The 13,819-nt window shown below is 33.9% G+C and overlaps 1 protein-coding gene across 7 annotated transcripts in view; it reads left to right on the forward strand.

Moving 5' to 3' along the window:
• The window catches only part of DMD (dystrophin), a 1,990,807-nt gene that overhangs the window by 797,782 nt on the left and 1,179,206 nt on the right, over positions 1 to 13,819 (forward strand). For all 7 annotated transcript variants that reach the window (XM_044235639.1, XM_044235638.1, XM_044235634.1 and 4 more), the window contains one exon: positions 7,344 to 7,538. In XM_044235639.1, coding sequence (XP_044091574.1) covers positions 7,344 to 7,538 — 195 coding nt within the window. The remainder of the gene's footprint in view (positions 1 to 7,343; positions 7,539 to 13,819) is intronic.

Below are 13,819 nucleotides of genomic sequence, written 5' to 3' on the forward strand. Positions count from 1 at the left end.
TATTGTATAAAATCCACTCAAACTAGAAGAACCACAGGGCAACAGAAATTAAGTAATGTGGTAGTATGACAAATAATTGTAGAATTTAAAGTAATTCCAAAGCTATTTTTCTTGTATTAATTTTATTTTGAATTAAAAATAAATGTATGTGTATATGTACATGTGTGTTCATTTTCACATGTGAACATATGAAAAACCCCTGTATCAGGTATTGCCAAGCTGATATATTAGAATATCTTCCTATTAGAAAATATATACTAGGTATATAGATTAAAAATTTTGTGTGAACAGTTTGGGAAGAGTTAGCCAGGATTAAAAAGATTTATTGACTGATAGTCTTCTCAGACACTCTAATCTAACAGGTGAAAGGGCTAAAATTAACATCTCCTAAAAGTATCTGTCTGACAGTTTCCCAAATAATTACTTCTTTTTTTTGTTCACATATAATGAGTTACAGTAATAACAGAGACAAATGAAAAGCTGAGACATTCACGTGTAACAGCATGAGCTGGTGTGCACTGAATTGGAGAAATGTGACATGGTTAAATCAGAAATACTTTTAAATCTATACCAATGAAGATTACATTACGAAATGAAGAGAATATTCCATTTGCATTCTGAGAATTCCAAGGTGGACATATTTTACAACTGTAGATCCCAGCAATTCTAGTCAAACATCTATTTTTTAAAAATTGCCTTTTTAAACTGGTACTTACTTTATTCATTTATTCAGCAAATATATGCTAATTATGTGTGAGTCTTTAGTACATTTATTTTACATTGTAAGACATCTTGGATATCTAACCTTACCTTTGAAGTTATCTTGTTATTTTTCTCATGATTTCTTGCAAGGTGGGCCATATATGTTGGTGGGAACCAAAACCCTTTTCTTTCACTTCTCTCACAGGCCATACTTAGTGACTAGAATTCTACCAAGTTACTAATGTATGTTAATTTACTGAAAATCTTTATTAAAATGCAAATGTTATGCTGTGGAGGATTAACAGTTTAAACCACTATAAGCCATTAACACATTATCAAGATTTAGTTTATCAGTTTAATTAGATGGCAATTTAGCTTGGCCCTGAGGAGCCTGGTAAATTTGATGCTATGGAAGAGAAGAATTACCATGGGACAGATGAAAGAGCAAGTCCAGCAGCCAGACCCATTACGCAGGACACTACACATACTTGGCCTTCTAGAAGTAGGACATACTTAGAAAATGACAAATCATGCTTCACCGGCATACCCCCTTCACTGACAGCCTTCCCTGCACCAGTAATTTGGTTTTAGAAAATAAATAATAGGACTATAAAGGATGATTTTCTGCACTATTTTATACTGATTGCTTTCTTTAACATGTCTCCTTATTTTTGAACAAAAGGGAGGTAAGCTATAACCTTAATACAGTTTGTTGATCAATCACTGAATGATCATTTGAGGGTTGATCTTTTCTTTTTACATAACTTCACAGAGACAATTTTCTAGATGATGCATAAAGGAGGTGGGAATACCTAAGAGCAAGCTCTCTCATTGCTGTTTTCTCTATGTAAGATCATAACCAATCTATTTGGGCTCATTAGGCTGATTATTTAAAATCTTTTTACCCAGTGACTTAATTAAACATATGGAACGCTGAGTCCTGTCAGCATGTTAGTACTGCCCTGGCATATATGTGTATCCAAAACTGTAAACAGGAAAGACTATACCGATGCATATCTCATCTGTGTCATATTCTTGTTTTTTGTATGCTTTACTATTTGATTGGTTTTTTTCTGTCTGTGGATTAATGCAGTATCTTTTGCTAAATTTGATCTTTTGATTTCCCTTTTTAAGATTGTAATTTATATAAATGACCAAGGAGAAATAAAAATAGCTTAAGTGTGTTTCTTACTGTAATGATCTCTAGGAGGAAACTTAATTGTCTTTCTCTGAATATTTTTGAGACTGGGAATGGAAGCTACCTAAGTTCTTTTTCAGTTGCTTGTCATTTATGACCCATCAGAACTCATAAAAAGCCTGTAATCATATTTGGGATTTACATGCTATTGTGTTATTATTTTAAAATAACCTATACTATTGAAGAATGCCCTTTTGAGGAAAGATAATCAAATACACATTAACAGATTTTCATGTCATGGGGCACTTTAAGCATTAATAGATAATCTTGTTTTCTTTTAAAGATTTAGCCCATCTTTGTCTTTATTAATTTTAATGGAGTGAAAAAAATGGCTACATTATTGTATATAGTTTTTTTGGTCCAGAAGCCAGGTTTTTTTTTTGAGCTAGACTTTGAATGTGTTGACCTATCTTCTGTATATCATATTTATATTAGATATATAGGTATTTTAAGGACTATATCATAATAATATAAGATAAAGTACATTTTTCTTTTTGAGTTTCTTTGACCTCATAACTCATAAATAGGCCAGTAACTACAACACATTTGAAACTTATATTGAGGAGACAGAAATCCTTTAAATCATGAAGGAAAATACTTTGTTTTAAAAACTTAGATATAATGCACCATTTGTTTCAAAATGGGATTGCCTCTATCTTGGGCAGTTATGTGGCCCTTCAAGAAATGAACTGTAAGTAAAAAAAAGAATGTGATGACTAAACTTTGAGAGAAACCAAAGTTTGTTTAAGACTTTATGAATGATACCTATGCCTATGCACATAGTTCAAAATCTTAAAACTGTTTTCACTTCAAGTTTTATGAATCACAGTTTTATCCTATCATAATTCTTTTAAGCATCAATTGAGCTTTCCATTTGTTAATAAAAATAGGTACTTTGAGACTTTCTTTCACTTCTTGATTTTCATTTGCAGAAAATGAGGATAGTATACTCATTTGTGTATATATCGTTAGAACTGAATATGAACAGAGAGAAATAAAATGAATTAGTATGGCTACAGTTCTTCCTTGCTAATGATGCATGAATTTCTATAATGATATAAGGTGGTAAAGAACATTAACAAAAGCAAGTTGATTTTCAAAAGGTTAGACAGGATTTATACACATCGGAATTCAGAAGGATATAATTATTCAAGGCAGAGTTAATGCAATTCAGATGAAAAGGAAAAATCTGAATATGAGTGTATGGATTATGTATAAAGAGGAGAAAATGAGCATGATACTTACAATTATACTGATTTTTTAAATAACTGTGAATTTTTATTAAACTAAATGGAAAGTCATTCATTGGCTATAGTTTATTTATTATAGAACTGCATGACTTTGTCAAAAGCAATGATGAATTTTAAAGAGTAGATAGTAAACTAGATTTCTAAATTTCTGACTCTGTTGATTAAAATTTTTAGTTGTTTCTTATATTTTAAACTTATCATACATTTCTTTGTATTAAAATGTATTGTATCTATTACAAGTTTATACTAAATGAGAATAGTCAAGATACGTAAGACTGAATTTTCTAGAAAATGAGTTGATAGTTTCCCAATGGTGTCAAAGAATTATTCTGAAATTATTCTGAGGACTGTCCCTCAGCTTTCTCTATTCAGGTGATAAGCACCACTTAACTTCTCCTGTCTATGATGATGAGATGATAAGAGAAACTAAGTCCTCCAATATATCAGTCTTCATTAAATATTTTCAATACATGGTCACTAACCTTTTTCAATTTAATTCACAAAATACATCTGAATCAGTGTTCACAGGTAACTGTAACTGGAAGGCATTATAGGCATTCTAATTTACTTTTTTTTTTTACAAAAGAAAAAAATGACTAGTTTATCAGTAGTTTAGAATAACAAAGATTGCAATGTTTTCTTCGTATCTTTTCTAAAGTGATAGACTATGTCTTTCTATTTCTTTGATTATTCTCATCAGCTATAACAGTTTTAATATTTCTCAATATTCTGAAGATTTTCTTCATGCCTTGTATGAGCATGGAATAAATCAGTTGTGGTATAGTTAGTCCACTTATTTGCATAAATTGGTACTAGTTACTCTAAGGCTGTATATGATAGTCTTGAAAATAATTGCAATATACATGTTAATAGGGCATGGCCTGTATGCAATACAATGGCTAATGCTTCTTTGAAGTGCATTGCAATCAGGTCAGTGATGGCTTCATCATTCAAGAAAAGAAAAAGCAAAAAGAGTTTATAGAACCAGATACGAAATTACAATTTTTTGAAAAATTCTGAATTTCAATAGATGCCACTATCATTCCCCTATAAGAGATTTCTATTGAAATATGGTTAGAAATGGTTTTCTGTTGATGTGATGATGAATACTTATTATGTAGAAAAGAAGACATGAATCAATATGTAATAAAATAATTTATGCCAGACATTTAGTCAAGTAGTGAAAAGCTTAACAAATGAGAAGCCAGTGTGCTGTTTACTTTCTTAGAGTTCTAGGTGAGGACTATAGCTAGTGCAAATCTTTTTTTTTTTTCTTTTTGAGATTTACTTATATGAGAGGCAGGGTAGAAGGAAAGAATCTTTCAAGCAGACTCCACACTAAACATAGAGTCCAACTCGAGGCTGGATCCCACAACCCATGAGACCATGACCTGAGCAGAAATCACGAGTTGGTTGCTTTACTGACTGAGCCACCCAGGTCCCCTACAGCCAGGGCAAATCTTGTTTGTTGAGATTTAAAACTCCAGGATCAGAGCTGTTTGATTAACATTAATTATTATTTACATAAATTAATTTTTTAAAGAAAAAATTTGAGTATAGTTAACGCACAGTGTTACATTAGTGTCAGTCATGCCTTTTTATGTAAAATTCTGGTATGTACAACAACATGTCATTAACCACAAACACCAAAGAATTAGAAACTTGGGTTTTCAATTTTGTTTCAGAAAGTTAAGTCCAAGGCAATAAGTCAAATGTGAGTTTATTTTTTATGTCTTTTTTCTTTATTGTATTTAACTGTTCATTTAAATCTCTTGCTATGTATAATCCATAACTATTATATTTGGAAGTCATCAGTATGAATTTAAGATAGATGTGAGCACCTCAAGTGTAGATAATGAAGGTCAGGGAATGTACATGTCAAAAAAGCAGCAGAAAGATGATGTAAAGAACTTAGAATTATTTTCCTTTTAAGAGAAAATGATGAGGACAGACATTAAAAGATTTTGGAACCCACACTGATTTTTTAAATGAAACTCAGATGTTTTTTTAAAATATTTTGAAGGGGGGTTAAAAATATATGTTTATAAAAAATAAAAAATTAAAAAAAATATTTTGAAGGTATGTCTCATTCTAATAAACTCCTTAGACAAAAATACACACATACATACATGTTGTGTATATGCATGCCTGAAAAAGATAAACCACTACTTCTACCCAACTTTGTCCCTAATAACAAAACCCATTAATCTGTAAAAATTTAGAGGTATAAAATGTATATAATTAAAAAGAAAGAAAAATTCACCATTATGGAAACACAGTATGGGAACATTCTTGTTTCAGATAACATAGAACTGTCTTTATCCCAGGAATTGAAGAAACTGATGCAAAGAAAAACAACTTACTAACTTAGAAATTTTTAAAAACAATAGTCACTGGTGTAGTAGAATATATGGAAGTCTCAGTGAATTTGCTTGATTTGTGTTAGCTCTACTAGTTAGTATGAAATTAATATGTCCATGGAAATTGTGCATTCAAATGTCTGCTGATTTATTTTTCTTTAAAATTGGTGGGAAGTTTTGTTTGAAATGAAGAGATTGAGAATTTGAATTTAAAAATATGTGGTTAAATATGAAGATTGTCCTTTTTAAACTCTAGCCCAAAATTTTAGTATTATTTGAAATGTAAAATTAGAAGTGCATGTAGATTCTCATGCTTTCATCATGAAGGAATATGTACCATATATTTAGTCAAGATGTATACACAACATCAAACTTTGTAAAAAGTGTAATTATGTCATTTAAGCTAATTTGTGTAATTATGTGAATTTGCAGTGTCATAAGTAAATGAGACATCTAGATTACAATTATTTTTATATTATGTAAGAACTGAGTACAGGAATCCTGGACCTGAGAAATTAATAGGAAAGTATAAATAGAGCAGTTTATAATTTTAATTATCTTTACATGAATTCAGTCTGAGATCCTAAACTTAATTTAATTACATTGTTGCAAAAATGAGGATGGTCTTGTCATAAAACCTGTGCAGTAATAGTTGCCTATGTTAGCATGCTGATCATCAGAACTACTCTAGAGACTCTGCCACTGAAACCCTTTTTGACCTCATCAGCAGGCAGATGGCAGTTGATCAATTCAAAACAAAGTTACTGGAAAACTAATTTCAATTACAGGCATTTTGTTGCTTATAGTAGAGACAGAAGAGAGCAGAGGTCATCTGTCTTTCTGAATTTGTGTGCCAAATAGTATTTATTTCATGCTTTTATAAGGAGTAAGGAAAGAGGCACTATTGGCCAAATGCAAAAGGATTCTAAGCTCCAAATGTCTGTCCATCATAGTACTTAAATGGCAGGTAGGAAAAGTGTGGACATAGGAGGAGAGGCTAGTGCTTCCTTAGACCTTAGGGCCTTCTGGAGTTCTTATTAAAATGTGAATTCTATCCTCAGTCTTATCTAGTACATTAGCAGGTTAACTTAACAGGAAACTAGCATTAAAGAGGAGAGCTGATGTCTGGAATTTGGAGAAGGGTGCTGAATGTAAAAGTATATACCAGCCAAAATTGCTTTGTCCCTCTTGTACCTCAATCTAGTTTAGGGGAAAAAAGTATAGGAGAGGTTTCTTTGGGAGGAAAAACACTGATGTAGAGCCCCTACCATTTTATCCCATACATAATTTTCCAGGAATCTTAGAATTACATTTTAAAACCCAGTTGTAAAAATTATCCTTTTCTTTTTTTTAAAGATTTTATTTATTTATTTGACAGAGAGAGATCACAAGTAGGCAGAGAGGCAGGCAAAGAGAGAGGAAGGGAAGCAGGTCCCCCGCTGAGCAGAGAGCCCGACTCGGGACTCGATCCCAGGACCCTGAGATCATGACCTGAGCCGAAGGCAGCGGCTTAACCCACTGAGCCACCCAGGCACCCCAAAATTATCCTTTTCTTAGAGTAAAACTATCCCTCTCGTGACCCTGTGGCTCTTGGCCTTTCATTCCTATACTCATGGTGCTAATGTGTACGTATCTCTTATTTTTTAAATGCTTCTAATACTTTTTGTGAGAAGAGGGTGTATAAACAATAACCTTTTTACTAGACTTATCATCATGCACTTTTTATTCACTTTCAGCCTTCTGTCTGCTATAAACTGGAATTTATTAAACTCAGTAGAGATCTTTTCATTATTAGGAAGCTAAAAGAATTCTTCTTTTGTATGTCTATACCAGCACACTGTCCATGAAGAGTCAGTGATGGTGATGACTGAAGATATGCCTTTGGAAATCTCTTATGTGCCTTCTACTTACCTGACTGAGATCACTCATGTCTCACAAGCCCTATCAGAAGTGGAACAACTTCTTAATGCTCCCGAACTTTGTGCTAAAGATTTTGAAGATCTCTTTAAACAAGAGGAGTCTCTGAAGGTAAAAGCAAAGCATTTTTATTAGATTTTTACGAGATTTTCACCTAGGTCATTTGCAGTACCAGAACAATTAACTTAAATGTACGCACTTAAGCTATTTTTACTTCGATATGGAATTACTAAAACAGTTTACAGGATGGTTAGTTCTAGAAATCTGGGATAGAAAGAGAAACATAAACTAGAAGAGGTGTTTTATAATATTTAATGTTGGGAGACTTTCTAAAATGAGGCAACAGACAAAAGTAATAGTTTTACATAGATTCAGGGAAGAAAGGACTTACCAAAACCATGCTTTGATGGAGTAACTATATATTCACAATTAATACATTCTTTTCTTCTCCCATAAAAGAGAGTAGATAAGAATTTAAATGGTATCTATTGCATACAGTTTTAGTTTTATGTTTTCTACTTATAATATGTATATTCAACTTTGAATTAGTGCCAGTATCAGTACTAGAATACATGGAATCTGAGTGAGTAGAAAGCAATGAAATATTTCTTTAAACTCCCAGGCAAAGGCTACTACCCAATTCCAGAGTTTTTCAAACCACCAACTGCGTTTCTGAATCCCACACTAAGACAAAATATTATGAGGCAATAGTCTTTGAATTATAGAGGAAAGTGTCTGAAGATAGATGAATATAGCATCAAGAAAATGTACATAATAATGTGTGTCTCAAGATAATTTTTGTGATCATACATTTTATACTAAAAATGAAATAGTATAGCCAGAGCTCAGTATTTTTCAATGCAAATAGTGTGAGATTATAGACAGAAGATAAGTTTGCTCTCAGCAGCACGTATTAGCCAAAATATTTTATACTCTAAATGATTTCTTGGGAGCTCATTCCATATCACACATTTGTCTGCATAAGTATCCAGATAGATAAAGCTGTTTGTTTTGGAAATCAGAGCTTCAATATCTTGAGTGACTTGCATTTACTATCTTACATTATATGAAATAAGCTATAAAATTGCATGCTAAAATAAAATAAGAAAGGCATGGATCTCTGGAACTACTCCATCCACTTCAGTATGATACTCTTTCTTATTCTTTTTGAAATAAAAGTCAGATCGCTGGTGGATGCAGTGAAGAAAAGAAACCTGATCAATTGATAAAGGAGACATGCCAACATTCTTGTCATTATTCACATTAACTAATTTCACATGACAGCACAGTTTATAAGTTCATCATTGTCATTCAACATGTAAATCACTGCTAATGAGCTAACATTCATTTCATTCCATGTTCCCAGACATATGGGTCAGGAGAGCAGTGACCTTAAACTTATTAAGTTGCCAATTGAATATCTTTGTCCTCATGCCTCTTAACCTGGCACACTCAGAACGATGGGCCTCTTGCTACACTCAGCTAATCATTTGTTCTTCCAGATATGTTTTAGAGTATTATAGCTGATGCCAATTGTGATTGTATTGATTACTGTGGTTTGTAAAAAGGTATCATTGCAGGTTTAATTTCACTGGATTATTGAATCCTCATTAGATGCAGTTTTGGGCATAATTCCAGCTCCCTACCAACAAATCTCCAACAGCACACAAATGGGCTTCCTACCTTTGTGGGCCTTTTGAAAGGGGATAGTTTGATCTCGGTCTTTTCAATGAATATGTATTTCCTCTTAAAGGCATTCATCATTGTCATTATCCAGTAGTAAAAATAGAAAAGTAGTGCATAAATTGTACAGCTGCTGGTTGGGAAGGTTTGAAATTAAATTGTGGTTGATTTTATTCCTGACAGATTTGCATGAATCAAATTACAGAACTGTAGTAGGTATTGCTGTGTTTTAACATACATATTTCTTTAAAGTACAATATAATACAAGTGATGTGTAATAAGTTAAAATAATTACTTTCTGAACATAATAAAACTAATACAGCACATACAATTTCCATAGATTTATTGAATCAGAAAGCTACCTAATCATTTTGACAAGAATAAAGGAGAAAAACACCTATTTACATATGGAAATCTGCATTAAATAGCTAATACATTAGCTAAGGCAAAGCTAGCAGTGAATGAGGGACATACACATAAGAAATATTTATTCTTATACGAAAGCCAATATTCGCATTGTGAATCGATTGTGTTTGTTTATATGTAAAAAGTTATAATATTCATTGCACAAAGGATAGTACACTAGTTTTGGAAGAATTTAAATTTTTGAAAGTTTCAATCATTATTTTTAAGAAAAAATGTCAATTGTCTTAGAATTTGCTCAAATATAATTATTATGTTAAGTCATCAAATCTTGCTTTAAACTGTCCCAAATGAAAGCATGAGCATAAAAGAGAGTAAATGGTGATTGCCAGGTACTGGGGGAAGGGGTAAATGGGGAGTTGATATTAAGTGGGTATAAAATACAAAAAGAATGAGTTCTAGAGATCTCCTGGACAACGCTGCACCTATAGGTAACAGTAGCGTAGTGTACACATAAAAATTTGTTGAGAGGGTGGATATCATATTAAATGTGCTTATGACAATAAAAATAATAATGAGGTACAAATATAGAACTTTTTAAGTTTCTAAACTTTTGCCCCTGAGAGGTATAAATATTTGACCTCTTGTCAGGAAAGCAGCAATAATTTATTTTAAGAGGCCCAGTGGAAAGGATTTATACTAATGCCTCCATATACCTGACTTTACAGAAAGCTTTGGTTGTATTGGTGTCTGCATTATTCTTGGGGCCTCACCTTACCCCCTTCTCATTCAGGGCTCCCTGTACTTTAACTGGTGTTGCCAATTGCAAGTACCTGGGACTCTGCCTAGGGGTGTCTCAACTCCTAAGTGTCAGAGAGTTAAGGCTCTGTATCCCCACATCTCCCAACAAATCTCAACCAATGACAGCAGGCTTTCTGTGGATAAAGGGCACTGCTCATCCACATCTTCAGCTGCAGAAGCTCTGAGACATGCTCTGCACTTTGACCTGAAATTCCCCAGCAGACTGAAACCCACTGTGCACAGTAGGAACTTTCCACATATTAATGTGGTTAACTGGATTCCTCCCCTACCCTCTCTACTGCCTTACTGGTGCTTTCTAGGATCACTCCCAACTAAATCCTGTGCATATACATTCTAGTCTTAGAGTCAGCTTCTCAAGCATCCAACCTATGAAGATTTTGAAAGAAATAATGGCATATGCACAATTTAGTCAGCACTCACTAACAGAAATCTTGAACTTCAACTTGATGGGCAATTCCCCAATGACTGTGCTACTTTTCTAATAAGGAGTTCCTTAGTTGCTCAGTTAGACCTTGGCCTTAAGAAAGGTGAAGTTTTAGGACAAAAGTAAGAGCATGGCTTAGAATAAGGATTAAACTATGTTTTATCTTTCACCATAATGAAAAATCAATGTTCTTCTGGTGGTCACGCACTCTTAATAACTTACATTTATGAACTAATTCAATCCTCACCACAACTCTGTGAAATATTTAAAAATATTTTCCACATTTTAAGATGAAGAAACTGAAAAAAAAATATGAAGTAACTTGACACAGTTGGGACACATAATACTGATGGAGCTAGGATTTGAAGCCAAGCAAAATAGCTCCAGGATCTGAGCTATAAACCATTATACTAAACCTCCTCACACAAAAATTTTTCTAGAGCACTATATTGAGCATAGCGAAGGTGACTTTGGGCAAAACACAGTAGAATACTGAGGTCTGTCATGCCCAGTTTATAGGGAAAATATTCTGGGTTCTAATTCTCAATGAATCCATGAAAGTTTAAGAAGAGTCCATAAAAGGAAGGAAGGAAGGACAGAATTAGGATAGAAGGAAGGTAGAAAGAGGAAAAGAAAAGGAAGGAAGGAGAGAAGTCAGACATGAATCATTTTGATTCTCTCATCTAAACTGATGATTCTAGTTGAAAATAAACAGATGTTATGGATGAGGTAGATAATTTTTTTTGTATTTTTAGAAGGCAAGAGGGTGACAAGAAGTGTGGGTACATGAGCAAATCTCACAGATGCTGACAGGATGGTTGGGCCCAATGCAGAGTTTAGATAGGATCTAGAAGCAGAAGCAGCTGTTCAACCTCAACAGCACTGGAACGAGCTTGCTGTGAGCTTAAAAAGCCAAAGACTGTAAATCAAAGCCACTCAGTCTTCTTTGACTGGGACAGCATTTTTAAGGGCCCTCAAGACCTAAAAGGAAATTGTTAGGACAGACTGCTAAGAGGGGTGCCTGAGTGGCTCATTCAGTTAAGTATCTGCTTTCAACTCAGGTCATGATCTCAGGGTCCTGCGATCAGGCTCCCTCCTCAGCAGGGAGCCTGCTTCTTCCTCTGCTCTTACCTCTGCTAGTGCTCTCTCTTTCTCTCTCAACTAAATAAAAAATAAAATCCTTAAAAAAAAGAAAGGCTGTGAATTTAACAAGTGAAGTTTTATTTCTTCAAACGTATTTATTAAGCTCTTACTGTGTACCTGGCATCACTCTAAGTCCTTAAAAAACAGTGAGCAAAATCAGTTTTAATTATAGCATACAGTTTTAATTATAGCAGTGGGAGACAAAATATAAGCAAATAAACAAATAATCAGTATATTTAAATATGATAGTTATAATTTAAAAGATTTTAAAAAGAAAACACAGAGTTATAAGGGGTATGAAACTACCAAAGGGGCAGGGGAAGGTGGAATGGCAAGTAGTGGGATTGCAATTTTAAATAAGGTGAACATTAGAACAAAGATTTGAAGAAGCTAAGGGAGTCAGCCTGGCACTCAGCCTTACTGTCTGGACATAGTAAGTAGTCAGTGCAGAGGCCCACATGTTGGGAGTGTGCCTAACTTGATCAGTGAACAGCAGGAAGGCCAGTGTGCCTGGAGGAGAATAAGCCAGAGGAAGGTGATAGGACATCAGATCAAAGGGGCTCTGGGAGTCCAGATTGTGGAGGGCCTGATGGGCCATTGTAAAGACTCCCTTTGACTCTGAGTGAGATAGGAGCCATTGTAGACTTTTGAGGAGATGAATGACATGATCTGATTTATATTTTAAAAGGATTACATTGCTCAAGGGGCATCTGGGGGGCTCAGGCAGATGAACATTGGCACTTGGCTTTGGCTCAAGTCATGGTCTGAGGGTTGTGGGAAATAGCCCCACATCAAGTTCCATGCTCAGTGGGGAGTTGGCTTGAGATTTTCTCCCTCTCCCTTTGCCCCTCCCTCCACACTGCTCTCTAAAATAAATAAATAAATCTTCTGAAAAAAGGATTACAATAAGTAATAGTGTAGAACTATAAGGGATCAAGAGTAAAAACATGGGGGGCAGTTGCAGAAGAGAGGCGGATGGCCTGGGCAAGGGTGGGGAAAGGAGAGATTTTCAGAATCTGGTAATGTTTTCCATGTGGAGATAGCAGATTCTTTTCTGTATCTACACCAAAACTTGAGCATGGATGTATAAAGACCTATTCTTAGCAGATTTGGGGCTCAGGAGAGTTTAGGTGGCCCTGTGAATTTGGCAAAGGACTCCTTGAGGCATGTAAAATTTCCTCTCATTGATATTTATACTTTGCCCCTGGTGCATTCAAGCAGGGGCAAAAGGACTGGAAATGAGATCTTATCAGCCTGATCAAGATCTTTCTCCTTTAGAATCTATTTTATCACATTTAAGCATAAATTGAATAATGCTAGTCATTTGAATGAGGACAAAACTGATGTCATGAACAAACTGTTTTTCTAGTCTGCTATTAGGGTAACCAAATAATAGAAGGAGATACCTCATGTAAAAATCTGAACAAAATATTTTAAGGAAAATCAAAGAATGTTTCTGTGCATGTGTACTACAGGAGCATATTAGAGAAAGGGCTAGATTTTCCCCCAATTTAATAATGTTCGAACAAGAGAAGTTCACAATTATTATAGATTAAGTAATCATGGAACATACAAAATGTCAAAGCAAAATTTGATTATTGATGCTTTCTGACTTCTACTTAAATTTAATGTGTCACCACATTGTAAAAACTGATCTTTTGGACTTTGTATAACATTTTGAATAACGTAATCATTTAGTGATTTCTCTGAGGAAAATCACATTTTTCAGCTAACACATTTATTCATTTATAATTCCTTTCTTCCACTGCTTTTATGATTGCAGATTTGTTTGTTCAATTTTCTCTTTATATTTGTGAATTACTTTACAAATATTAATCTATTCACTGTGATTTAAATCCTTGAATTGAATCATTTCTATAGTACTTAATTTTTCATTCCTCTAATGATGAAGAGATTATAGATATTTACTGCATTGTAGCTATGCCCAGTTCATATT

The sequence above is a fragment of the Neovison vison genome, chromosome X (assembly GCF_020171115.1).
Source record: "Neovison vison isolate M4711 chromosome X, ASM_NN_V1, whole genome shotgun sequence".
Taxonomy (NCBI): Eukaryota; Metazoa; Chordata; class Mammalia; order Carnivora; family Mustelidae; genus Neogale; species Neogale vison.